Here is a 26,829-nt window from a genome sequence, read left to right on the forward strand (position 1 = left end):
TCTCGCTCTGATTGTGTGGAAATCAGTAGTGCGATGTCCATCTGGACACCACTGAACCACATGAACTCAATTCCCAACACGACAGGAAAAGCAATAACAGAAGGAATCATATAGGAGTGGTTACACAGGCGGATTCCCACCTCACTCCATCCAGGTGGTCTTTTAGCCTCACCGTCAGCCAGATATAATGGACCTATTGTCCATGGCTTCCTGTTCTATTGGGGACCTTTCACAGCTTCTAATTGAACAGCATGTAGGATGATCCAGTGTCCAGGATGGCTCTTCCTGTCCAAGGGCCTATGGACAAGGTTAACACCAGCTGGTGCGGTATTGGCTGAAAGGAAGGGGATGCCGATGGGTGGGCGTAGGCAGTGACTCTTGGGGTTTCAGCTCTGGTCAGAGCACCCGGAGTAGAATGGTCGTTCTTGTGATGAGAGTTAGGTGTGTTAGCCTGTTGTGACTTGCTGTACAGATTGTGGTTTCTGGATGAGTTTACTTGATGCTGATTTGGACATGTAGCTGGAGAATGTCCCGCTTTGCTACATCTCCAACAGAACACCGGAGGGATCGATGGCATGGCTTGGGTATTTGTTTGGGTGTCTGTTTCTTTCTCTGTTCATATTGCTGATGACATTCACTATCATTCTCGAACAGCTGTCCCAGTCTAACCAGTCCATCTACAGTGGTGACCGAGTTGATAGGCTAGCAGAGGGTTGTTTTTTCCCTTCAAGATCAACTTTAATAACCTCTTCCTCCTCAATGCCAGGTTTTCACTCCTGCACAAGGAGTAGTAACTGTATGCAAAGTCACGGATACTCTCACTCTCTTCTTGAACTCGATTCCTGACTGTCAGCCAGCTCATCTGTGTAGTCCTCAGACAGAAAGGTAGAAGACGCAGGCCTCTATAACTCTGCCTCTTCCTTTTTCTAGTATCAGGGATTTGGGCCTAGTCCAAGATGAGCAGTATTTCCTTCACCGCCGACTAATTGAAGTAGAAATCCTCATTGAAGGTTAGTGATCACTGTTCTGATGTCAAGAAGTTATGTTCGGTCATAGGAAACAACGGCAGAAACATTTTCTAAAAAGTTACAATAAGTAGGAAAAAACACAATAGCACAATTGGTCAGGAGCCCCTGATGAAAAATCAGAAAATAAATTTGAAAATTACATCATTCATATGTATTTTGTCATTTTTCATTACTATAAAACATTACCATTGTTAAATATTATTTGTCATAATCACTTGTGTGATAAATGTGTTTTACATCTGGAGGAAACCTGGCACCATCCCTACGGTGAAGCATGGTGGTGGAGGCATCATGCTGTGGGGATGTTTTTCAGCAGCAGGGACTACTAGACCAGTCAGGATTGAGGGAAAGATGAACAGCGCAAAGTACAGAAAGATCTTGGATGAAAACCTGCTCCAGCGCGCTCAGGACCTCGGAAGGTGAACCTTCGCCGCAGTCTAACAGGACAAGTCTCTGAATGTCCTTGAATGGCTCAGCCAGAGCCAGGACTTGAACCCGATCAAACATGTATGAAGAGACCTGAAAATAGCTGTGCAGCGACACTCCCCATCCAATCTGACAGAGTTTGAGTGGATCTGCAGAGAAGAATGGGAGACATTCCCCAAATATAGGTGTGCCAAGCTTGAAGCATCCTACCCAAGAAGACTTGAGGCTTTAATCGCTGCCAAAGGTGCTACAACAAAGTACTGAGTCAAGTGTCTGAATACTTACGTAAAATGATATTTTTTCGTTTTTATAAGTTACCATTTTCTAAAAACCTGTTTTTACTTTGCATTATGGGGTAGTATGTGTAGATTGAGGATTTAAAATATATATATATTTTAGAATAAGGCTGTAACGTAACAAAATGTGGAAAAAGTCAAGGGGTCTAAATACTTTCCGAATGCGATATACATACATACGTCCTCCATGGAGACCATAAGCATGTAGCCCTCGTCCTCAGTTGCTCAGACAAGCTATGCTCGAAGTGTGCCAAAAAAAGTGTTTAGCTCATTGGGTAGGGCAGCTTTATTTTTGTAATCAGAGATTGTTAGAAGCCCTCGTGTTTGACCAGCTCCTCCACTTTGTCCCTATACTTGTGTCTACCATATTGATCAATCTGTGTAGGTCGTATTTGCACTGTTGAAGCATAAAATTGTCCCAATTGGCAAATACATGTAAGTAAAAACAGAACAAATTTAAATTATATTTCATGAATTTGGTGCTTTAATGTTCCCTATGTCATATCAAGTCAGGCATGGCATGAATTACACAAGAAGAAAAAAGATTTAACAGTTGCAACTAAAGAATTCTAAGTAAAGATTTTCTGATACAGAAAATACAGAATCAAGGAATGACATTTTCTCTCTCAGGGACACCAAATACTTTACTGGCCTTTCTATGAGGAAACAGGGTGGTTTATATGCATTCACAACAGGGAATATTAGAAACACAATAACACAACATAAAATAATTAGAGAAACAAATCATCTTTGCACAGGGTTTCTGGGTCAAAATGAAATAAATAAAACCAAATATATATATATATGCATGCATACCAGTCAAAAGTTGACACAGCTACTCATTAAAGGATTTTTTATTTAAACTATTTTCTGCATTGCAGAACAATAGCTTAGACAAACTATGAAATAACACATGGAATCATGTAGTTAGCAAAAAAAAAAAGTGTTAAACAAATCCAAATATTTTATATTTGAGATTCTTCAAAGTAGCAACCCTTTGCCTTGATGACAGCTTTGCAGACTCTTGGCATTCTCTTAACCAGCGTCATGAGGTAGTCACCTGGAATGCATTTCAATGAACAGGTGTGCCACGTTAAAAAATACATTTGTGTAATTTCTTTCCATCTTAACGCATTTGAGGCAATCAGTTGTGTTGTGACAAGGTAGGGGTCGTATACAGAAGATAGCCCTATTTGGTAAAAGACCCAAGTCCATATTTGGCAAGAACAGCTCAAATAAAGATAAATGATAGTCCATCATTATTTTAAGACATGGTCAGTCAATGCGGAAAAAATTCAAGTGCAGTCGCAAAAACCATCAAGCGCTATGATGAAACGGTCTCCCATGAGGACCACCACAGGAAAGGAAGACCCACAGTTACCTCTGCTGTGGAGGGTAAATTCATTAGTAAGATTGCAGCCCAAATTAATGCAAGTAACAGACATCTGAACATCAACTGTTCAGAGGAAACTGTGTGAATCAGGCCTTCATGGTCGAATTGCTGCAAAGAAACCACTACCAAAGGACATCAATAAGAAGACGAGACTTGCTTGGGCCAAGAAATACAAGCAATTACATTAGACAGGTGGAAATCTGTTCTTTGGTCTGATGAGTCCGATATTTTTTGTTCTAACCGCCGTGTCTTTGTTTGACGCAGAGTAGGTGAACGGATCTCTGTATGTGTGGTTCCCATCATGAAGCATGGGAGAGGAGGTGTGATGGTGCTTTATTTATTTAGAATTGAAGGCACACTTCACCAGCATGGCAACCACAGCATTCTGCAGCGATACGCCATCCCCTCTGGTTTGCGCTAAGTGGGAATATCATTTGTTTTTCAACAGGTCAACGACCCAACACACCGCGTGGCTGTGTAAGGGTTGTGTGATCATGAAGGAAAGGGAGATACCTAGTCAGTTGTCCAACTGAATGTATTCAGCTGAAATGTGTCTTCCACGTTTAACCCAACCCCTCTGAATCAGAGAGGAGCAGGGGGCTGTCTTAATCGACATTCATGTTTTGCTCAGGGGCAGAACAACAGATTTTTAACTTGTCAGTTCAGGGATTCGATCCAACAACCTTCCGGTTACGGGTCCAACACACTAACCCATCTGCCGCCCCTAAAAAGGAGGGTGATGGAGTGCTGCATTAGATGACCTGGTCTCCACAATCACCCGCCCTCAATCCAATTGAGATGGTTTGGGATGAGTTGGACCGCAGAATGAAGGGAAAGCAGCCAAGTGCTCAGCATATGTGGGAACTCCTTCAAGAATGTTGGAAAAGCATTCCAAGTGAAGCTGGCTAAGAGAATGTCTAGAGTGTGCAAAGCTGTCATCAAGGCAAAGGGTAGGTTCTTTGAAGAATCTAAAATATATTTGAGGTTCTTCAAACACTTTTTTGGTTATTACATGATTCCATGTGTTATTTCATAATTTTGATGTCTTCCCTATTATTCTACAGAAAATAGTAAAAATAAAGAATAAGTAGGTGTCCAGATTTTTGACTGGTACTGTGTGTGTTACATATATATATATTTAAATACATTTAAAATTACTATAATGTGAATGCTTTTAACATTTTACAAAGTGTAAACCAAATAAGTCTTGTGTGTAGAAGTCGAGAATGAAAAATGTCCCACACCATGTCTAGCTAATAGGTAGCCTACATTGTTGGCCAATAATCATTAAAAAAAAAATACAAATATATTTAGGGTACATATTAATTCTGAGGACGCAGACAGCATTGCATAGCACAACAAAAACTTACACTTGACAGTGTCAGGATGTTGAATGAAGACTTCGGTATTGAACGCCAAACATTTCAGTTAAATGCAAACACTGAAAATGCGGTTTCCCAGACACAGATTAAGCCTAGTCCGGGACTAAAAAGCAATTTCAATGGAGACTCTCCATTGACCATGCATTTTAGCCCAGGACCAGGCTTAATCTGTGTCTGAAAAACCTGTCTTAAAATGTCACATGCTGCTTCAAGTCTCTCCTCCTTTTTCAATTAGTAGGCTTGACTACACATACCATGCTCACTCACACATATGTAATCATGGCTATCCAAAGGAAAAAGCACAAAAAAAACACACAAAAAAAAGATTAAACGAGGACCATCTCCTGATTTTTGAAATTTCCAAAATGTCAAACACCTGTACCAATGTTTCCCTTTTTTAATTGATACCATCCTAGGCATTTGCATTTCCAAAGAAATCATCTTGATTGCCCATCATGAAGTCCAAGTCCTCCCCACAAGTTCCTCACCGCCTCTTCTGTGTGTAAACTGGGTAGGCGAGCGTGACATTTAAAGAATCATTGTGCTGTACGAGTGACGTGTGGTGGTAATGCAGGACTAGTTCTTTTAGGGAACCATACAGGTTATATGGCTCTGCAAATCCATAGCCCGTATGACTCTTGTTGATAACACAATGCTTCACCTCACCCTCAACACTGCAAAGAAAGACATTTTAAATTAGAATACATCAAGTTCAGAATACATCCAAATTCAATGTATGGACTATTTTACATGGTTCTGAAAATAAAGAATGACCTGGTTTTGTTACATGTTGTCAACTTGATCATTTAGAAACACACCAAGGTCAACTTTTCCTTCTTCCTTCAGTCTCTCTCAATGTGTAGCATGAGGAGAATCAGTTTGTTTATTATGAATATGATCTAGCATGACAAATCTGATCAATATGCTAATCAAGTTGCCAATATACACTCAATACTAATGCTGCATATTAACATCATAAAATCTGTCAACACATTAAGACTGAATAATCGGATCTCATTAAATAAGATTGATTAACTCTATGAAACATGAGTGTTTAGGTCTTAAATTATCATGACACTAAACTCAAATCATGTGTCTCATGTGGAATAGTTTTCAGGGTGATTAGGTAGCCTAAAAATCTGTCGCTATTCCCTTGAGCAAGGAACTTAACCCTAATTGCAACAGCGGTGCTATTACAATAGTGACCCAGGCCCCAATCCTTACGGGTGTCTCAGGGGGGTTGGGATATGCAAAAAAACACATTTCCATTAACAGGACAAATATAAGCACCCCGCAAACTTGTATTATTAGATACATACACAACACTGCAGGCATAGCAGCCAGCTTTGCTACTGTCCCGGACCAGGAATGTTCCGTCCTTCTTCCCCCGGAGCAGAGCTTCTGCCTGCAGCCGGTTGATGTTGCCTAGCCTCCACGAACGTTCATCATGATGTGGGAGGTCCTCGTCGTCTTCAACCATTGAGTACTCACTGGAATACAATAATCACATTAGTTTTATACAACTAACTTCTGTTTGAATTACTCCTTTAAAAAGAAACATGCAAAAGGAGACAAAACTTTGAAGTGGATCTTTAAAAAACAATCCAAAGTAAAAGCGTGGCAAATGGATACTTACTCCTCTGGGTTTTCATTCTTGATACCCAACCATTCATTCAGCTTCTTCTGCCTCACTCCCTTTTGTGTCAGCCACCTACCATGAGAAAATAAAAAAAGGTTTTATGTCAGTCATTTAGTAACGGGACATTATAGACAAAATATTTGATAACAGCAAAGACTGGTGCTATACTTACATTAGGTAATGGTCTCTGGTCTTGCGGAGCTGAATTAGATCAGGTTTGATGCTGTTCATCTTCTTATCGATCTCCCTGTAATCCGCTGCTTGCTTTTTCAGATCGTCCTCCAGGTGCCGTTTGCTGTCCACAATCTCACTTATTCTCGATTTCAGTTTGTCGTAGTTTCCCATGATTCTAGGAGAAATAATTATTGTTGTCAAAAATACATCACCTATTGTCAATATATGAGACAGCTGTTGTACTTCTATAAGAAAGGCACATTTGGCTTGTCCAACAGTGAAGCAATCTGAGTAGTTGTAGCATCAACAAAACTCCAGTGATTCTGTGGGTATACAAACTTCTACTATACTATTACCATTAGTGATGCACCGATATGACATTTTTGGCCGATACTCAATATTTTCCTTGCAAAAAAAAAAAAAAAAACGATAACCGATATTTAAACATTTAGCGGCCTTTTAAGCATTCTAGTACAGTTAAATAGTTACACACACACTGACAAAGCGGTTTAAGGCACTGCATCTCAGGGCAAGAGGAGTCACTACAGTTCGTTGTTCAATCGTTTCATTCTCAACCAGGATTTCTATGGAACGCCATTTGGGCCTTTGCGTGTCAAATAAGCTTGTTGACCAATCAGGACCTGAATATGACTGCATGTCACATAATAATTGAACACGTTTTATTTTTTATGTAGTGATTACACTATCATCTGTATTTAATATGTCACAACGATTCATCGATATTTATGCTACGATGCTTGTAAAGTTGTCTCGCGCACCTACATTGCTGGTCATAAAAAAAGCTAGCTAGCTCATGGGTGCAAACAATGTTCTTCCCCCAAAATATAGCAAAAAGACAATCTGTTTCAGTAGCTATAGTTGGCTGGCTAACTATATAGCTAGGTGTCACCATCTAAAATAACTCTAATTTATAAGACAATTCTTATTTGATTAATGGTTGTCGGACTCATCTATGTGAAGATAGCCACAATAGTGTACTTTGCAGTTAGCCTTAAAAATAAAAGAATGTCATTGACAGAGATGCAAATGAATACAAATAGTAGAATAAATCATGCTAAACAAGGTTGGAATGTTATATAAAACCAACAAAAGACAATTAGTTAATTTGACAAATCTGAAATCACACAATATATTTTACTTTAGAATTGCATTGGGAGGAGGGGCATACTTATTTCACTGTACACTATTACCTATGGATTGTGGATCAATGACATGGGGTTTCAGTCTACTCAGTGACACCCAGAGAACATTAGTGTCGTAGCTCTTATTGCGGGACTCAAACAATTTGAGCCACATTTGAGCCACATTTATTGTAAACCTATGTGTATTGAACACTATTCCCGAGGAAAAACCATACTTTGTGGATATTTTGGAGTCCGATAACTCTGAGGATGTTGGGAAAAAATAGCTTGGGTATTGAGTAGACCAATACCCAATTTCATTGATCCCCAATCCTTACGTAAAGCTGTACAATATGAATGTCAATACACACAATAGGCTGACTGGGGAGGTGATTTCACACAGTCACAGTCCCGCGATAAGAGGTACAATGCTAATATTTGCGTAAACTCTTCAGTTGTGTTCTGTGGGTGTCACCGAGTAGACGGATACCCCATTTCATTGCTTCACATTATCTAGTCTAAATATGGAATGATTCCACCAATTGTAACCTTCTGCATCACTTTCAAAGAAGGTACTTTTATTTTGAAGGCAAACTGCAAATTCCCCTATTGTGCCTAGCTTAATAACACATAACCCGGTCCTGTCGAGCCTCACTAGCCAGATGAAGCTAGCTGGCTGCTTATAACGTTAACTTTGGGCAACAGGGTTAAGTAGTTGACTAGATATTTATTTTCATGAACTGAGGTTCAATTTCAATAGGTGAACAACAAGTGGCTACCTAGCTAATACTTACCAGGATTCCTAAATCATTGCTAAGAACAATGAAAAGGACTGAAGTTTCGACTGGTCATTGTTTTCAGGCTGGTTGTATTGGTGCTAGCTAGGTACCACGCTAAAGCTAGCTAGCTACCCCAAAAGTTGCGGTTGAACAAATAACGCTTTATTACCAACAGTGTTTTCTTGTTTGCAGACTTTTTGTACAGTTTTGACAGTGCTACTGATAGTAGTGTTGGCGCTTGGCTTGCACGTGCAAATTCAGAACACACAACATTCTATAGTAGAACTGTCAAATAAAAAAAGCGTATTAAACACATCAAATAGTGTTACTGTCAAATAGTGTTATTTGACATGCAAAATACCCAAATGGCGTTCCATAGTATGTTGTGAAGGTAAGTGGAGTGACGCTATTACTGTGTAACTCCGGTAGGGCAACATCTGAAAAATAGAGCACTTGGTAGTGTGTGCCGGTGCTCGACCAGTCGCAAAAGTCAACATCACCCACGACAGAGAACGGTTGATTGTCAAGGGCAATGAATTCCATAATCTTGGTGTAAATGCATTTCGCCTTTGAGTTGTCTCGCTGAAATGTTCTTACTCTTTCAAATGACTGCTCAAATTGAACTTGTTGGAAGCGTGCGCTTAGTATTTTGCTGCTTTTGTTCTGTGTAGCGCTGTATTTTTCATGGCGTCATTACATGATCTACTTATGTTATATATAGGTATGCACGTCAGCTTTGACATCGGTTTTGCACATCGGCGTTAAACTAGACATCGGGCCGATGCTGGCATTTTTAGCTAATGTAGGCTGATTCTGATACGCTCACCGATACATTGTGCATCCCTAGATATTAACCACTTTATCATAGAACTGAACTGTGATTAATGTTAGCTACATCTTTGGTTGAAAAGATAATATAAAAGATAATTTTCATTATTACCTCTGGATTTCTTTATCGTTACCCTCTCTCCTGAACTTTTCAATGTACTCCTTGCTATAGCGCTCTTGGGTTTGGCACTGCTCCTCAAAGATCTTAATGGTTTCATTGAATGCCTCAATGGCCGTTCTCTTCATTTGAATTTCCTGAGGAAAACAAAGAACCGGAGGTTGGATACAGTACAATCAGAAATGATTCAATCACAATTGAATGACAATAGCAATTCACCTGTGATGTTCTTGTATACTCCTCGTACAGACGATCGTACTCTCGGTTCTTCTCCTGGAACTGAAGGTGGTACTCCTGCAGCCTTTTACCGACAGCTTCAATGTTGTCCTCTTTAACAACCTGGTCCTGCAGGAGACAACAAAGCAGTTAGAGGAACAAATCTCACTCGGTCATCTGGCAAAAAAAAGTTCTGGGTGACACTCAAATGCCGGATATGAAAATGAAGCACTGACTGTGCTCATAGAATAATCTGACCAAGGGATCTCTTATCTTTGAATACGTGTAGCTTCCATTTGTGTTTGAATTGTGGAGGCACCCTTACCTGCTGGAGCCTTGACACTGGGTACAGCAGTCTCACGTCCAGCTTTGGGTTGTACTGGGCTAAGGACTCGTGTCTGTAGTGATTGATGAGCTCAACCACCGAGTTGAATGTCAGTGGGTCCGAGAAGCCGTATTTCCCATCCCGATGGAATATTTTGATCAGTTTGTTATTTCCTCCTTTCCTATGAGCGAGATCAAAAAGGGAACTTTGAAAATGGCCATATGTCTTTAGGCCAGGGTTTAATTTTAAATATACCGGACATTTGAGAAATTTACCGGACCCATATGCATTGTGTGATTTAAGGGCGTCCACCAACGGTGCTCAGAATGACAGAAATCACATTTAGATTATGGTAATTCATCTTAACAGAACATGCAACTCTAGGATGCAACGGTGTGTGTCCTTCTAACCGAATTCTGATGCGCACTTTGAAGACGTTAGAATAACTGCCACTTTTCCTCAGCCAACAAGACGAGTTACAAACACCGAAATTACTAGCCTATGTCAATCTACTATTCGCCAAAGTAGAAAAGTTTACCTATTCTCTTGGTCAGTTTGCAGTTCTAGCCTATTCCAAACAGACTAAGACAGTTGTGGGATCCCTAATTTATATAACCAATTTAGCTACATAAAAATAACGTTAGAAAGCAAAATCAGGCTGATGCAACAGATTTGAACGTTTAGTTTAAAATGTTGATAAACTATTATTTCTTCGCATTATAAGCTCACAAATGCTTGTTCCATAATTTAATTAGCCGGGAAAATACCATTTCCAAAAGCGCACCGAACATAAGAGCGGCAGAGATCAAAATATCCGTTAGAGATTAAGAAAGAGGGAAGATCTAATGATGCAACAACTAGGCTTCTAATATGACTAGGATTGTGTCTTTGGCTACTGGACAATGAAAAAGTTTATTTGAAAACCATTTGAACACGAGAAAAAAAAAATAGGCTATTGGTTTCAATGGCATATGGAAGTCTTTATAAAGCAATTGTTTATATGGTCAGATTTTGGCTAGGCTACTTCAAAGCAAGGTAAGACATGCCTCATAATATGAAGCAAAACAATCATGTTTAAAACAATTAAGTTTGTTTTTTAAATGCATACTGCCCCTAGCTCATTGCAAAGTGACACACTGAAGCCTGCCTGCCTACCCTTGCCTGTGCACTTGAATGGCAAAATGGGAAGCGTGCGTCAATGACCAGTTGAAAAATAAGTTTGCTATTTAAAAAAACAGTTTTGATGGCCACGATTTAACATGCGACTGCGTTTAAAATTGATGCGCAAGTTATAAAAGCATGTTTCACTCCAGCAGAAAGGAACGAGCTGTAGTAGCAGCTCTCGTGCGCATTATCTGTATGCTGCCAATTGAATTCCACTCAATTATGCAAATTAACCTACAGACCGATAAGCATGACTGGTCAAATGTATTTCCATCGACTGGTATTTCCATCAATTAATAGGCTAAAAGCATTATTTTGCTATGGGATTTTTTCTTTTCTTACGGACAATTTTATTTATTGGCTTTTCAATTATTTGATTTAAAAATCGTCTATTACCAGCTAACAGAAACCCTGCATTAGACAGAGCAGGATATTAAGAGTTCCATATTTAGCAACCATGCGATTCACAACGTACCTCAGAGTCAGTGTGTAGTCTCCATGCATTTTGGTGGATGCATCTCGGACCAGAAACGTACCATCAGCTGTGTCTCTCAGCTTCTCATTCACCTCCTCCCTACAAGAAAACGAAGGGTTATGCTACAGTTTCTTCACAAATCCAATAGGACTCATTATCAAACTGGAAACCAAGAGATTTTCATCACAAGACACTGACCATTAATTCATTATTAATTGAATTATCATTAAGATCATAAGGGCTTGCCTTGAGATGTCTCCCCAGTACCACTCCCCGTCTTGCAAGGCCATGTTGTTGTTGAACCCGTTGTTTGGAACTGGGGTAGTGGCCTTTGGTGGTTTCGGGGGCAAAGCTGCGGCAAGAAGAGAGAATGAAGCTGTCAATTTCCAGTCTCACAGCGCATAACTTACCTTTTCTGAACTTGTGAAATTTAAGTTGACTTGATTAGGTGAGTGAGGAAGATAGCTACCAGAAATAGGCTTAAATTCCTCAAAAAATTGCAATGGTTCATAACAATGAGTGCAATGGCTCAAAACTAAATACCTACATGTAGGCTATTGTTTGGTTTATTTGTGTCAACTACTGCATTACCAGTTAAGTAGCTACACTTTGTTGCATAAACATAATGACCAGAAAAAAAGGGGGACTAAAGTGGAAATGTGTTATTTGGCCACATTTTAATGTAACAATATCAAAATATTATGATGACAGACTAAATAAATAAAAAAAACTGAGAAAATGAGGACTGAATGCAAAAGACATTAAATCCAAAAAGAAGTACGCCTCTGTACACCCTAACTACTCCTGTGTGAAATAGTAGTACTTCGCTGCAGTTCATCTGCTCTCCCAAGCTATCAATGTAACATAGCCTAATCATCACAATGCATGTAGAAATACCCACAATGAAAATACGTTATACAGCCTAATGGTAACATCTCACAAAAAAATGATGTAGGAGGATGCCAAAGAAACACATGCAAACCACAGATGGCGAACAGATGTTGCGCTGGAGGGGATGGCTCCCGTTTTATGGGCTCTTAACCAACCATGCTATTCGTTATTTATTTATTTTTCGCATTGCTTGTAAATCATTTTGTACATAATGTTGCTGATATGATCTATTATGACCGAAAAGAGCTTCTGGACATCAGAGCTGCGATTACTCACCTTGAACTGGACAAAAAAATGTTTCTTTGACGAGTTGGATTTACTCCAGACAAAATGGCAGACGGAATGGAGGGTGGTGCGGCAGGTGCCGCTTCTCCTACGAATGCTGTTATTTTATCTAAAGCATCAGGTGTACGCCGACCCCAGCTAAGTAACTCATGCAAAGATTTAAAGCTCAATGTGTTTTTATCTCCAGTACATTGCCATGATTGTCAGTTATGTAGCTGCTCTACTGATAATCTCAGTGCGTCCTTGCTGGGATCAATCTACTGGCGGAGAATATCAACACCAAACACATTGGTTCAATGTTCCATGGGAGAGGAAAGTACACAACATACCATAACGTTTTGAATAATAGCCATGTCTACCTCGCTCCCTATTCCACTGAACCACTTAGGCATAACAAAGACAAGTCTAACATTTATCAGAAACTGTTAAACTACCTGTTCACTACCCTCCTGCTCTCCAGGGATGTGCAACGGAATCCTGGGCCTAACATCACCGAACAAGCGATACTCACCGGAGTGGAAAGCAGTGGATGGCCTTATCCACTGATCGTCGCCGCTATGGAAGTGGGTGAGTGCTATGATCCCATGGTTTAACTCGACTCCAGGATGGAATTTAACTCTTCAAACATACCCAAGTCACTATATGCAATCCCTGACTCCGCTTCTGGTATGCAAGCCGTTTTAATTAGCTCCCCGCATCCAGTGCAAGCAGGAGGGATAGTTAATTACGCTACCGAACTGCCCCTAATCAAAACGAAACAAAAACGGGCTTAACCCAGCCGTCAGAAAACACACAGAAGAGATTTTTTTTACTTTTTTTCAATGTGTCAATCACTCTCGAGTCATCTGGGACCCACGAGCTAAGCCCATAAGTGTCATTCCAAAAAGTGATCAAATTCAACAATGACTTTTACCCTTATTGGAATGTATAGACCACCTCCCACCAAAAGTGTGTTCTTTCGATAAGTTTAATAACATGCTTAGGGAATGTGATTTTGGGAAAGAGGTCATCTTAATGGGAGATTTTAACATTAATTACGAAGACAAGTCTTGTAGGAAAACCCTCAAATGGATCACTAATACCTTTGACCTTACACAGCTAGTTAAAGGGCCAACCAGGGTGGCTATAAAACACGGATTGATTTGGGCTATCATAATCTGACACTTATAGCCAGAAAGCTTTCTAAGAACAGGTTTAACCTCTCTATTGTTAGAAGGCTGGATCAACTAAGAATACCTAAGAGTGAATTAAATTATTTTGAAAAGGAAATTAAGGGAATTAACTGGAATGATCGGTCCTATACAGATGTGGAAGCTGAAAGAAAAGCCTATCTACAATCCAGACTGACTACAATAAATGGTTTCCTAAAAAAAGTCTAATCCAAACCTGGCCAAAAGAGCACTCTTCCTTGGCTAAACGGAGAAATCTGGAAATTGATGGAAGAACGAGATTATGCTCTAAACAGCCCTAAAATCCAAATTAAAGCATGATAGACGTATGTTTACCATGTTGAGAAATAAGGTGATGTAAGAAATCACAGGCCAAGGCAAACTTTTTTATTAACATAATTGGTGAAGCAAAGGGAAATTCTAAATTGATCTGGGAGAATCTAAAAAAGTTAACAGGGAAAGACCATAGTAACACTGCAAAAAGACTAGAAATCATGATGAATAACAATCTAACACAGGATGCAGTCGAAATAGCAATAACCTTCAGTTCCTACTTTATTGACTGTCAGGGTACTGACACAGAACCCCTCTGCTGCAGAGGATAAGTTCATTGGAGTTACCAGCCTCAGAAATTGCAGGCAAATTAAAGGTTCACAGAGTTCAAGTAACTGACATCTCAACATCAACTGTTCAGAAGAGACAGCATGAATCAAGCCTTCGTGGTTGAATTGCTGCAAAGAAACCACTACTAAAGGACACCAATAAGAAGAGACTTGCTTGGGCCAAGAAAAGAGCAACGGACATTAGACCAGTGGAAATAAGTCCTTTGGTTTAGAGTCCAAATGTGAGACTTTTGGTTCCCCAACCACCGTGTCTTTATGAGACGCGGTATGAGTGAACCAAAAGATCTCTGCATGTGTATTTCCCACCGTAAAGCATGGAGGTGGTGGTGTTATGGTGTTGGGGTGCAAACCAGATACACCATCTCATCTGGTTTGGGCTTAGTGGGTCTCAGCATTGGTTTTTCAACAGGACAATGACCCAACACCTCCAGGCTGTGTAAGGGCCATTTGATCAAGAAGGAGAGCGATGAGTGCTGCATCAGATGACCTGGCCTCCACAATCCCCCGACCTCAACCCAATTGAGATGGTTTGGGATGAGTCGGACCACAGAGTGAAGGAAAAGCAGCCAACAAATGCTCAGCATATGTGAGAACTCCTTCAAGACAGTTGGAAAAGCCTTCCAGGTGAAGCTGGTTGAGAGAATGCCAAGAGTGTGCAAAGCTGTCATCAAGGCAAAGGGTGGCTATTTGATGAATCTCAAATATATTTAGATTTGTTTAACACTTTTTTGGATACTACATGATTCCACGTGTGTTATTTCATAGTTGTTATGTCTTCACTATTATTCTACAATGTAGATAATAGTAAAAATAAAGAAAAACCCTTGAATGATTATATGTTCTAAAACCTTTGAACGGTAGAGGCTGGAAGTAGCACAGGGTCAGCCGCAGAGAAGCTCCACTTGAGCAGGTTAAGTGCCTAGCTCAAGGGCACAAAGGCAGTAGATTTACATCAGAGATTCTGGTACAAGCAACCCTTCAGTTGTCGGCTCACTCCAGTTTACAAAGTGAACTCCGGTAACTGAATCCTTCTCAGTACCAAGATGCTTCTATAAAACAATAATCAGCGCCATCAGTCACTATCATCAGTGAGCCATGCTCTTGTAGCCTGGGGCGACAGACTACAATACATTATATTGAGCTTAAAATAGACTACATCTTTACCAAATAGCTACAATACTGTATGGTTATAGTATTCGCTCTCCCTCTCTTGCAAACACGGAACAATCATTCAACCTTAAATTCTCACCAAAACAAAAAGATCCATAAACGATACTAATACGCATGAGCATCTCAGAAAACAGTTTTTGTACTTGATAGTTTAATCCAGCACTAGAACATATACTGATACTATTTAGTAATTACTAAAAGAAAAAGTAACCAGCTATGGCCCATGCAAGAGTTTTCCATCTTCGAGATCTAGTCAGCAATTAGTTCAGCAGACATGAAAATCACATTAAATTCCAAATATGAAACATAAAAAACATGACTTGTATTACCTGGAGCAGCCTGGGTTTCACTCAATTCACTGTTGACCAAGATCTCTAGAATCTTGATAAGGGAATCCAGGCTGGCCTCACAGCTGAGAGATAGGAAATGGTTACATTTATTATCTGCTGCATCCTTATTATATATCTACTGATGGTGTTAAATCCGTCTTCCTGGATATTACGAAAGGTGTGTCGCAGGGGTCGATTCTGGGTCCTGTAGTTTTTACCGTTTACATTAACAATATTGACTTGTCTGTAAAAAGTTGTAACCTGTACTTGTATACCGATTATACTGTTGTATATGCTATTGCCCCCACGGTTGACCAGGCACTATATGAACTACAGTCTTCCTTCATTGTATTACAGATGAACTTTGAGCTGAAATTAGTTCTGAAAGTGGGTAAAACTAAGTATATGTTGTTTTCTAGAGCGCATAAAAATAAGTTTGATGATTTAAGCATATGTACTTTAGATGGTGTCCATATTGATCGTGCCCCTGTTTACAATTATCGGGGCATCTGGATAGATGAAAATCTGTCTTAAAAAGCATATTGATGAGTTAGTTTAGAAGCTGAGAATAAAAACGGGCTTCTTCTATAGAAATGGGTCCTGCCTCTCGCTAAATTGTAGACCGTGTTTTTTCTTTCTTTCTGCATGCATTTTGTATTTATATTCTGGTGTGTATTTTCTGTAATTTATGTAATTCAGGGCTCATCTGTAAAAGAGACCTTGGTATCAGTATGACTCCTTGATCAAATAAAGGTTAAATAAATTTGGTATGTGTATTTAAAGACACAAAAAATAATCTGTTCACATTCTACAGTTACTGTGAGTGTTACTGTCTCTATGACATGTTGTTCTTATACTGCCCTCATACATAAAAGCATTCCTGTCAGCATAATTGCCCCTTGTGGGATAAATAAAGTATTTCAATTGTAATTGTATTACTGACCTTGCTGGTTGAAGCCTGAAAAGCACAGGGCTAAAGATTTCCGCCAAGTCTCTGACACAGAGTTGGTTTTTGCTGGTGTTCTGAGAAATCCGGCAGAAATGTTTGATGAGGCAGTAGAACGTGAGGCAGTATTGGGGCGGATGGTTAGATGAGCTGGCTATTCTGCGCAACAACTGGGCACAGTCCTTTGGATCCTTTACCTCTGTGAGCATGAAAAGAGGAAACAGTTACACAAGGTAAAGATTAAATCAATGACAACCACTATTAACATGTACTGCACAGAATTGCCCTGGAAAACTTGCCACAACATACAATAACTTTATTTGTATGGTGAGCCACATATAACCGGCTTGCGGGCCGGATTTGGTCCGTGGGCCGCTTCTTGAGTATACATTTGGTTTGAGGGATTCTATTAGTTCTATAGCCATCAGGTCTTACTTACCCTGTGCTGCATGAATCATCTCACTTTGGAGAGAGGTGGGAACAACTGGATTAGGCAAATCCTGCAGGTATCTCCAAAGGCCATCACATAGCGACTGTAGGTCCAAAGGCTCCAAATCTGTAAATGCATCAATAAACTTAGATGGTAGAGATGAACGCAACAAATCTGACAGTTACAACAATCACTTGGTTAAGAAAAAAAAAAATATTCCTCAAGAACTATTAAAAATGTGAGAAGTAGTATGGTGGAAAAATTGCAAGATTATGTTATAATACTTTTATTGCATCAAATGGCTGTTTTATGCAACAGAATAGAGTATTCTGTTAACTATTGTGTGTGTGTTCTACTGAGGACGGGCCTCTGGGAGATAACACTGACAGGAGATTTACAATGTCTTTTGGGTGATAAAACCTAAAGAGCATTCCAGAGCATGAGTTAATGTTTCTGTTCTATACGGGGCCAGACACTGGTCTCTCTATACAATGAAAACTGTTGACACAGCAGATACTGTCTGCTATGTATTATAGAAATCTTCCATACAAATCTTAACCCTGTGACCCATTCTATACATCTGTTGTTAGTCAGGGGCGGCAGCGTAGCCTAGTGGTTAGAGCATTGGGACTCGAATCCCCGAGCTGACAAGGTACAAATCTGTCGTTCTGCCCCTGAACAAGGCAGTTAACCCACTGTTCCTTGGCCGTCATTGAAAATAAGAATTTGTTCTTAACTGACTTGCCTAGTTAAATAAAGGTTAAAAAAAGAATAATTTAAATGTAGGTTGGAAGGGGTGTATCTTGGCTATAAAATACCTTTGTACTTTTGTCTCGGGGCTCTCAACTAATCATCTGAGCGTAAATTGTCAACCAGCCATGACCAGCCATCATTATCGTAGAGCACTCAATCGATTAACTTTATGTGTGTGCGTTGTATTGACCTGCTCCCTTATTAATAAGTGATTCAATATTTAGTTTAAGTATAACTCTGACTTGTGTGATAAGTTTGTCTCGCCTCATTTGATAGTAAAGAAATTAACCACCACATTAAGCACAATCTGCCACTCACTCACCACAGTCAGTGAACTGTCTCATATCCAGCCCACAAGCTGCTGTGAAAGTTCTATAAAGGGTTGGACATTCCAAACCTGCAGGACAGAAAGTAGGATCAGGAGGTGGACTTGATTAACCATTTCAATGTAAAAGCAAAACATTCACCATCGTTAACTACTCCCATGCACCAGGCCACAGTCTCTTCTTACCTTTGCCTTCTATTGCCTCCAGAAGCTTGACCAGGATGGGTGATGCAGTCTCTGGAGGAGCAAACTGTTCTGGCAGATCTGGCAACATGAAGCCTGTACAACAGAAAGATGACGTACCTGAAGCTTTCTAAACTGCTACCGGACAGTTGATTGTTACCTGATAACAAACACCCATCTTGCTCACCTTTCCTTTATAGGCATTCAATTAAAATGAAGATCTTAAGATCTTACACACAGCAATGGTTGTGTCGCATCTAACAAGCCTGCACAGATATTCATTTTTCCTTGCGGAGTCACAGCACTGTTGTAGGTATAGGCCTGCCTTACAGTAAATTATTAGTATCAGATCAGAGTTACACACAAGCATTTGCTGTTTTGCCTCTTAAGCTTCCTTTGTAAAAAGCTTATGAAGCACTCTAATCCTCCACATCAGCGTTTTCATAGATCCATATTCAGCACAGCTGCTCTTCCTTGGCTTGCTGCACATCTGCAGCTCAGTGCTTAATACTAGTTGTAACCAACTCAAACTGATGAAACAGCAAGCCAAGGAAGAGCTGAAACACAAACTACAGCCTGAAATTCATGTCTATGCACAATAACATTCATAATCAACAGTGCAAAAAGATAGGTCACGGTAATTTAAAATCAAATTGGTAGTACAGTACTTTAAAACCGACAAGATAAAAACATCAGCAATGTAACCTGATGTACAACTACTTACCCTCTGATTCTGAATCTGTCCTGGCTAGATCTGATGTGGAAGGAAGAGGCCTAGGTGGCCTTGGTTTTGGTGTTGGTGGTGAAATTATTTTTCTTCCCACAAACTCAACGTAAGTCCCGGGGAAGTCACCTTTTTCATGAGTTGTCTCATTGAATCCTGGCAGCCACCCAATCTCATCTGGTTTTTCTTCAGCCCAATTAGGGCAGCCTAGGGCCAGCAGAGCACCCTTGCTCACCACAAGTATATCGCCTACATGCAAATCAATGTCCTCCTCCCTCTCCTTTTTATAGTCATACAGTGCTCTGTACTGGTATCCTTCTGAAGTCATCTTTATATATGATATCTTTTTCCCAATACACAATTTAAGACCAATAAGATTTGGCCTGAGGTTAAAAATCGACTATATTCTTTCTAACAACGCATGTTTCCTCCATCTCCATTTTATGCAGATCTTCTTCCCCCAAAAGTATGCAGATTCAGCACCTCCAAATGTTAACATTAAGGTTCTGTCCTGTTTTTCAATACACCCTCATTATGCTTCATGCAATACAATCCCAAAGGCATCGGCATCTGTAGTCCCATGAAAGCATCTGTCCAGGATGGAGACAAAATGTATATTCAGAAATCAAAATCAAAGAACTGTGGTAGCTAGATTGTTGAAATCATGTGTTGTTTCACAAGCTAACGTTTTTAATGATTTCAATCACCAACAAAACGGTGATTGTCTATGAATAAGAAACGTTAATATCTAGCTAAAGTTACTGCATACTTGAAGCTATATAAAGTTCCACATTGGATAAAGCAATGTGTCTTTGTTCGTAACAAAGCTAGTTAGCTTGGACATACTGTACTAGCTATACATCAATAGTCTTAGCTGGGGATTGGGGAAGTAGCTAGCGGTACTAGCTAGCCGGGTAGCTACGTCTATTAAGACACATCCACAAACCCGGTGCACACACACCATCCAAAGGACAAACACAAAAGTAATTTAAATACAAATGATAAAAACATTTAAATTAAAGAAACCATGCCATTCGTTGTGTAACTAGTTAGTATGTAACATTATTAGCTAACGTTAGCTAGCATGAACACAGGCCCGTGGAAATTCTACGGCCTCAGATTTGGCAGATGGCTACTTTAGCTAGCTAACGTTGGTTGAATAGTTACCTTATTGTTATTTTCCTCTGAAAAAAACTTCAGAAAAAACATAAATCAGATTTCATTGGGAAGTGCAGGATAGACGCGGTCTCCAAACCATAGCTAGCTATGATATCGAAAATGCATCCGGGTGCAGTAACAGCTAGTAGCAAACCGCAGTGCAGCTAGTTAGCCGGTCGTCACTAGTTAACACAGCCACAAAGTCAGGGATTATGTCCGAGATAAAAAGTAGTGGATATTCGCTACTCTCAGCAATAGCTATTGAACCAAGCATGCCATGACAATAAAGATATTCTGAATAAGGGGAGGATGGTCAAAAATCCACAACTTTTTTTTTTGTAGAGGCAATTCAGTGTATATTGTATTTCTTGCATGGCATGACTATGACAATTATATATTCTGAAACGGGGAAGGAAGGACAAAAATCCACAGCCCAGCCCCCCAATTCTCATGTCAATTAAAAAAAAAAAAAAAATTGCAGACAAGTATATTTCTATAAAATGTTTGAGATTGTAAATTGATAATGCAAATTACATTTGTGAAAAGACAGTAAAAAGAATAGTCACGAGCCTCCATTGAATAGGTGGCCACTAATTATCTCTGTTTTGTGGTCAAAACAACAAAGAGAAGAGGTGCGTACCTTGCTACAGTATACAAAAGTTTCGGTCTCACAACCTTCACGAGACAAAGGTCTAAAGTTGAATGATGGGGAAATGTAACCAAACTCTTAAACAGAGCACGAGATGCAAGGACTGGCAGTCCCTGATAATGAATTACACTATGAAACATAAATCAAATGAAGATAAAGGGGGCTATTAAGGAACCATTCAGCAATTGTGTGATTTTGTTAACAGAACCACTTCACTCGTTCTGCTTCCACTGTGGGATGGAGAACCTGGAGGGCAAAAATATATTTGATTGGGTAAGCGACTACACAAGTGTATATATTATATTGATGTCATTACATACGGTTAGGAAATCAACAAATATAATTAATGAATCTTATAGAGAGATACTGTAGTTAAGGATAATGAGTATTATATTGGAAAACAGTAGATAATCTGCTTATGTACTGAGTTCTCCCCTGCTTGGTACAGAGGTCATCTCAGGAAGCCCAGGAAGCACACTAGCTGACCCATACCACAATTTCTCCAGGGACACTAACGTAGCTCATTGCCATTGCATTCAACCATTCTGGTGAGCATGGCAACAGGGTTATCTCATCCAGCGATAAAGCCAGTTACGGAAGTCTTTGAATGCAATATAAAGTCAGTTTGATTATCTTGTCTCTATTGTAAACTCAAATACATTTTTGTAGACCTTAAGTGAAATGCTTACCAAAAATACCACCAAAAAAGTAAGAGATAAGAATAACAAATAATTAAAGAGCAGCATTCAATAACAATAGCGGGGCTATATATAAGGAGGTACCGGTACAGAGTCAATGTGCAGGGAAACCGGTGTCGAGGTAATATGTACATGTAGGTACATGGGGGGCAATGCAAATAGTCTGGGTAGTCATTTGATTAGCTGTTCAGGAGTCTTATGGCTTGGGGGTAGAAGCTATTTGGGAGCCTCTTGGACCTAGACTTGGCGCTCTGGTACCGCTTGCCGTGCGGTAACAGTGAGAACAGTCTCTGGAATCTTTGACAATTTTTAGGGCCTTCCTCTGACACTGCCTGTTATAGAGGTCCTGGATGGCAGGAAACTTGGCCCCAGTGATGTACTGGGCCGTACGCACTACCGTCTGTAGTGCCTTGCGGTCGGAGGTCGAGCAGTTGCCATTCCAGGCAGTGATGTAAGCTGCAAAAACCTTTGAGTATCTGAGGTGAGGACCCGTGCCAAATCTTTCCAGTCTCCTGAGGGGGAATAGGTTTTGTCGTGCCCTCTTCACCACGGTCTTGGTGTGCTTGGACCATGTTAGTTTGTTGGTGATGTGGACACCAAGGAACTTGAAGCTCTCAACCTGCTCCACTACAGCCCAGTCGATGAGAATGGGGGCGTGCTCGGTCCTCCTTTTCCTCCACAATCATCTTCTTTGTCTTGATCACACTGAGGGAGAGGTTGTTGTCCTTGCACCACAGTCAGGTCTCTGACCTCCTCCCTATAGGCTGTGTCATTGTTGTCGCTGTTGTGTCATCAGCAAAAGTGATGGTGTTGGAGTCGTGCCTGGCCGTGCAGTCATGAGTGAACAGGGAGTACAGGAGTGGACTGAGCACACACCCCTGAAGGGCCCCTGTGTTGCAGATCAGCTTGGCGGATGTGTTGTTAAATACCCTTACCACCTGGGGGCGGCCCGTCAGGAAGTCCAGGATCCAAATGCAGAGGGAGGTGTTTAGTCCCAGGGTCCTTAGCTTATTGATGAGCTTTGAGGGCACTATGGTGTTGAACTCTGAGCTGTAGTCAATGAATAGCATTCTCACATAGGTGTTCCCTTTGTCCAGGTGGGAAAGGGCAGTGTGGAGTGCAATAGAGATTGCATCATCTGTGGATTTGTTGGGGCGGTATGCAAATTGGAGTGGGTCTAGGGTTTCTGGGATAATGGTGTTGATGTGAGCCATGACCAGCCTTTCAAAGCACTTCATGGCTACAGACGTGAGTGCTACGGGTCGGTAGTCATTTAGGCAGGTTACCTTAGTGTTCTTGGGCACAGGGACTATGGTGGTCTGCTTGAAACATGACAGTATTACAGACTCAGACAGGGAGGTTGAAAATGTAGAAGACACTTGCCAACAAGTAAGTCTATAGGCTACTAGAGGAACTAACCTCTGGCTGTTGTGCCCTTGGGCGGAATTTAATAATTAGAATTCCCTTCTCCCAACTGCCGTGCTCTGAAGCACCTCACACTCACATGGCTCTCTCAGATATCTCAATTCTTATTAGCTAACGGACATCATGTGATGGGGTCCTTTTCAAAGGTATGTCACATCATGACACAACTGTGCGTGTCCCTCGTATCAAATTCCGAGGTGCATATTGAAGACATTCACATTTACTATGTCAGCCAACAAGATGAGTAGGCCTAACAAACAGCAAAAGCACTAGCCATGTCAAGCTACTATCCCCAATAGTACGAAAGTTGACCTATTCTATTGGTCAACTTGTCCTTCTGTGCAATAAATAAATATTCCAAACATGCTCTGGGACAGTTCTGGGATGCGATAGATCCCAAATGAATACACCCACTCCCATAAAAAAAGGTTTAAAAGCAATGAGGCTATTTCTTCACAATATAAGCAAGAATGTGTGAAAATGCAATCAATTAGAAGGAAAACACTGTTCTCAAAAATGACAGCAAATGCCATGTAATGCTTTATTATCATTGAGCATTTTTATGGTGAAAATGTTCTTCCCCAAAGTTGAAACTGTATGCCAGTAAGGCTCTACACCGGTTATAAAGTAGATTAATGTGCTTATTTGTAAGAAGTTATTTGGCCACTTTAGTTGTGATACAAACCTAATCAAAACATATACAGTGCCTTGCAAAAGTATTCAACCCCCTTCGCGGTTTTCCTATTTTGTTGCATTACAACCTGTAATTTAAATGGATTTCTATTTGGATTTCATGTAATGGACATACATTTTAATATTCCAAGTTGGTGAAGTGAAATAAAATTAAGAAACTTTTTTTTTTTAACTCTAAAAAATAAAAACGGAAAAGTGGTGCGTGCATACAGTGGGGCAAAAAAGTATTTAGTCAGCCACCAATTGTGCAAGTTCTCCAACTTGAGAGAGGCCTGTAATTTTCATCATAGGTACACTTCAACTATGACAGACAAAATTAGAAAAAAGTCCAGAAAAATCACATTGTAGGATTTGTAATGAATTTATTTGCAAATCTTGGTCATCTTTTTAAGTGGGAGAACTTGCACAATTGGTGGCTGACCAAATACTTCCCCCCCCACTGTATGCATTATTAGTATTGGATAGAAAACACTCTGAAGTTTCTAAAACTGTTTGAATGATGTCTATGAGTATAACAGAACTCATATGGCAGGCGAAAACCTGAGAAAAATCCAACCAGGAAGTGGGAAATCTGAGGTTTGTAGTTTTTCAAAGCTTGGCCTACCGAATACACAGTGTCTATGGAGTCAAGTTGCACTTCCTACGGCTTCCACTAGATGTCAACCGTCTTTAGAAACGTGTTTCAGGCTTCTGCTATAAAGGAGGGGCTCATGAGACCTGTTTGAGTCAGTGGTCTGGCAGAGTGTCTCAGGCTCATGACGCACGCTCCCGACAGAGTTGCCTCTCATTCCAGTGCTTTTCTTCAGACATAGAATTCTCCGGTTGGAACATTATTGATGTTTTATGTTAAAAACATCCTAAAGATAGATTCCATACATCGTTTGACTTGTTTCTACGACCTGGAACGGAACTTTGAGTTTTTGTCTGGACGAAGTGCTCGCGCCTCATGAAGATGGATTACTGGGCTGAACACGCTAACAAGTGGCTATTTGAACATAAATTATGGACTTTATGGAACAAATCAGTCATTTATTGTCGAACTTGGATTCCTGGGAGTGCCTTCTGATGAAGATCAAAGGTAAGTGAATATTTATAGTGGTATTTCTAACTTCTGTTGACTCCAAAATGGCGGATATTTCTCTGCCTGGATTGGGCTCTGAGCGCCATTCTCAGATTATGCTTTTTCCGTAAAGTTTTTTAAAAATCTGACACAGCGGTTGCATTAAGGAGAAGTCTATCTTTAATTATTTTATCAATGTTTATTATGAGTATTTCTGCAAAATCACAGGATGTTTTGGAATCAAAACATTACTGCACGTAACGCGCCAATGTAAACTGAGATTTTTGGATATAAATATGGACATTATCGAACAAAACATCAATGTATTGTGTAACATAATGTCCTATGAGTGTCATCTGATGAAGATCATCAAAGGTGAGTGATTCATTTTATCTATATTTCTGCTTTTTGTGACTCCATCTTTGGCTGGAAAAATGGCTGTGTTTTTTTAACTTATCTCAGCTCGCTGGTCACCATAGCATCACCCACCTGTAGCACGTGCTCCAGCAGGTATATCTCTCTGGTCACCCCCAAAACCAATTCTTCCTTTGGCCGCCTCTCCTTCCAGTTCTCTGCTGACAATGACTGGAACGAACTACAAAAATCTCTGAAACTGGAAACACTCATCTCCCTCACTAGCTTTAAGCACCAGCTGTCAGAGCAGCTCACAGATTACTGCACCTGTACATAGCCCATCTATAATTTAGCCCAAACAACTACCTCTTTCCCTACTGTATTTATTTTGCTCCTTTGCACCCCATTATTTATCCGTAGTCTGGCTTTTTTATGGCGGTTTTGGAGCAGTGGCTTCTTCCTTGCGGAGCGGCATTTCAGGTTATGTCGTTATAGGACTCATTTTACTGTGGATATAGATACTTTTGTACCCGTTTCCTCAAACATCTTCACAAGGTCTTTTGCTATTGTTCTGGGATTGAGTTGCACTCTTTGCACCAAAGTACCTTCATCTCTAGGAGACAGAACGCATCTCCTTCCTGAGCTGTATGACGGTTGTGTGGTCCCCTGGTGTTTATACTTGCATACTATTTCTTGTACAGATGAACGTGGTACCTTCAGGCGTTTGGAAATTGCTCCGAAGGTTGAACCAGACTTGTGGAGGTCTTGGCTGATTTTTTTTTTTTCAAATGATGTCAAGCAAAGAGGCACCGAGTTTGAAAGTAGGCCTTGAAATACATCCACAGGTACACCTCAAACTATGTCAATTAGCCTATCAGAAGCTTCTAAAGCCATTACATAATTTTCTGGAATTTACTAAGCTGTTCAAAGGCACAGTCAACTTAGTGTATGTAAACTTCTGACCCAGTGGAATTGTGATACAGTGAATTATAAGTGAAAAAATCTCTAAACAATTGTTGGAAAAATTACTTGTGTCATGCACAAAGTAGATGTCCTAACCGACTTTCCAAAACTATAGTTTGTTAACAAGAAATGTATGGAGTGGTTGAAAAACAAGTTAATGACTCCAACCTAAGTGTATGTAAACTTCAGACTTCAACTTTACACACACACACACAAAAGTATCGTGTTGATGAAGAAACACTTTCTCGCAAAAACCTACAGTGGCTAGGTTCCCATCCAATTTGCAGCAGATTTTGATGCATACATTTCTAAAATCTAAATAATACAATATGAGCATATTCCTACCAGATGTTTCCATCTGATTGAATTTGAGGATAAAAGGCCGTGGGTGATGATACTGCACATAAAAATAAACTATTGCTGTTAAATTCTCATGTACAGAATTAAAAATACAGGTTGAATGTGTTTGGTTATATTGCAAATGTGCCCACTCTGGTCTTGGCACATGCGATCTAGCCAACAGTTCGCAGATACAGTGCGGCTAGGCTACCTACATTGAGATTATTATGGGAAAGAGTTATATTATTTGCATTTGTCAAAACAGCAGCCAAGCATC

The 26,829-nt window shown here is 40.1% G+C and overlaps 1 protein-coding gene across 3 annotated transcripts; it reads right to left on the reverse strand.

Moving 5' to 3' along the window:
* Positions 1 to 2,211: 2,211 nt before the first annotated feature.
* On the reverse strand, positions 2,212 to 20,648 carry LOC118393610 (phosphatidylinositol 3-kinase regulatory subunit alpha-like). Of its 3 annotated transcripts, XM_035786438.2 has the most exons (16): positions 20,381 to 20,648; positions 19,214 to 19,803; positions 18,493 to 18,585; positions 18,304 to 18,378; positions 17,238 to 17,354; positions 16,796 to 16,997; positions 15,853 to 15,935; positions 11,632 to 11,737; positions 11,386 to 11,484; positions 9,747 to 9,927; positions 9,425 to 9,550; positions 9,200 to 9,342; positions 6,337 to 6,513; positions 6,162 to 6,236; positions 5,845 to 6,015; positions 2,212 to 5,199 (listed from the first exon to the last, which is right to left on the reverse strand). In XM_035786438.2, the coding sequence occupies exons 2-16, from the start codon at positions 19,539 to 19,541 to the stop codon at positions 5,010 to 5,012; spliced, it is 2,166 nt and encodes a 721-aa protein (XP_035642331.1). In that variant the 5' UTR covers positions 19,542 to 19,803; positions 20,381 to 20,648; the 3' UTR covers positions 2,212 to 5,009. The 3 variants fall into 3 exon arrangements, with proteins under 3 accessions (XP_035642331.1, XP_035642332.1, XP_035642333.1); XM_035786439.2 differs by lacking the exons at positions 15,853 to 15,935; positions 16,796 to 16,997; positions 17,238 to 17,354; ... (2 more) ...; positions 19,214 to 19,803; positions 20,381 to 20,648 and adding an exon at positions 13,073 to 13,464; XM_035786440.2 differs by lacking the exons at positions 15,853 to 15,935; positions 16,796 to 16,997; positions 17,238 to 17,354; ... (2 more) ...; positions 19,214 to 19,803; positions 20,381 to 20,648 and adding an exon at positions 12,553 to 12,680.
* Between the last annotated feature and the right edge of the window lie 6,181 nt (positions 20,649 to 26,829).

This window comes from Oncorhynchus keta, chromosome 14 (genome assembly GCF_023373465.1).
Source record: "Oncorhynchus keta strain PuntledgeMale-10-30-2019 chromosome 14, Oket_V2, whole genome shotgun sequence".
NCBI classification, from domain to species: Eukaryota; Metazoa; Chordata; class Actinopteri; order Salmoniformes; family Salmonidae; genus Oncorhynchus; species Oncorhynchus keta.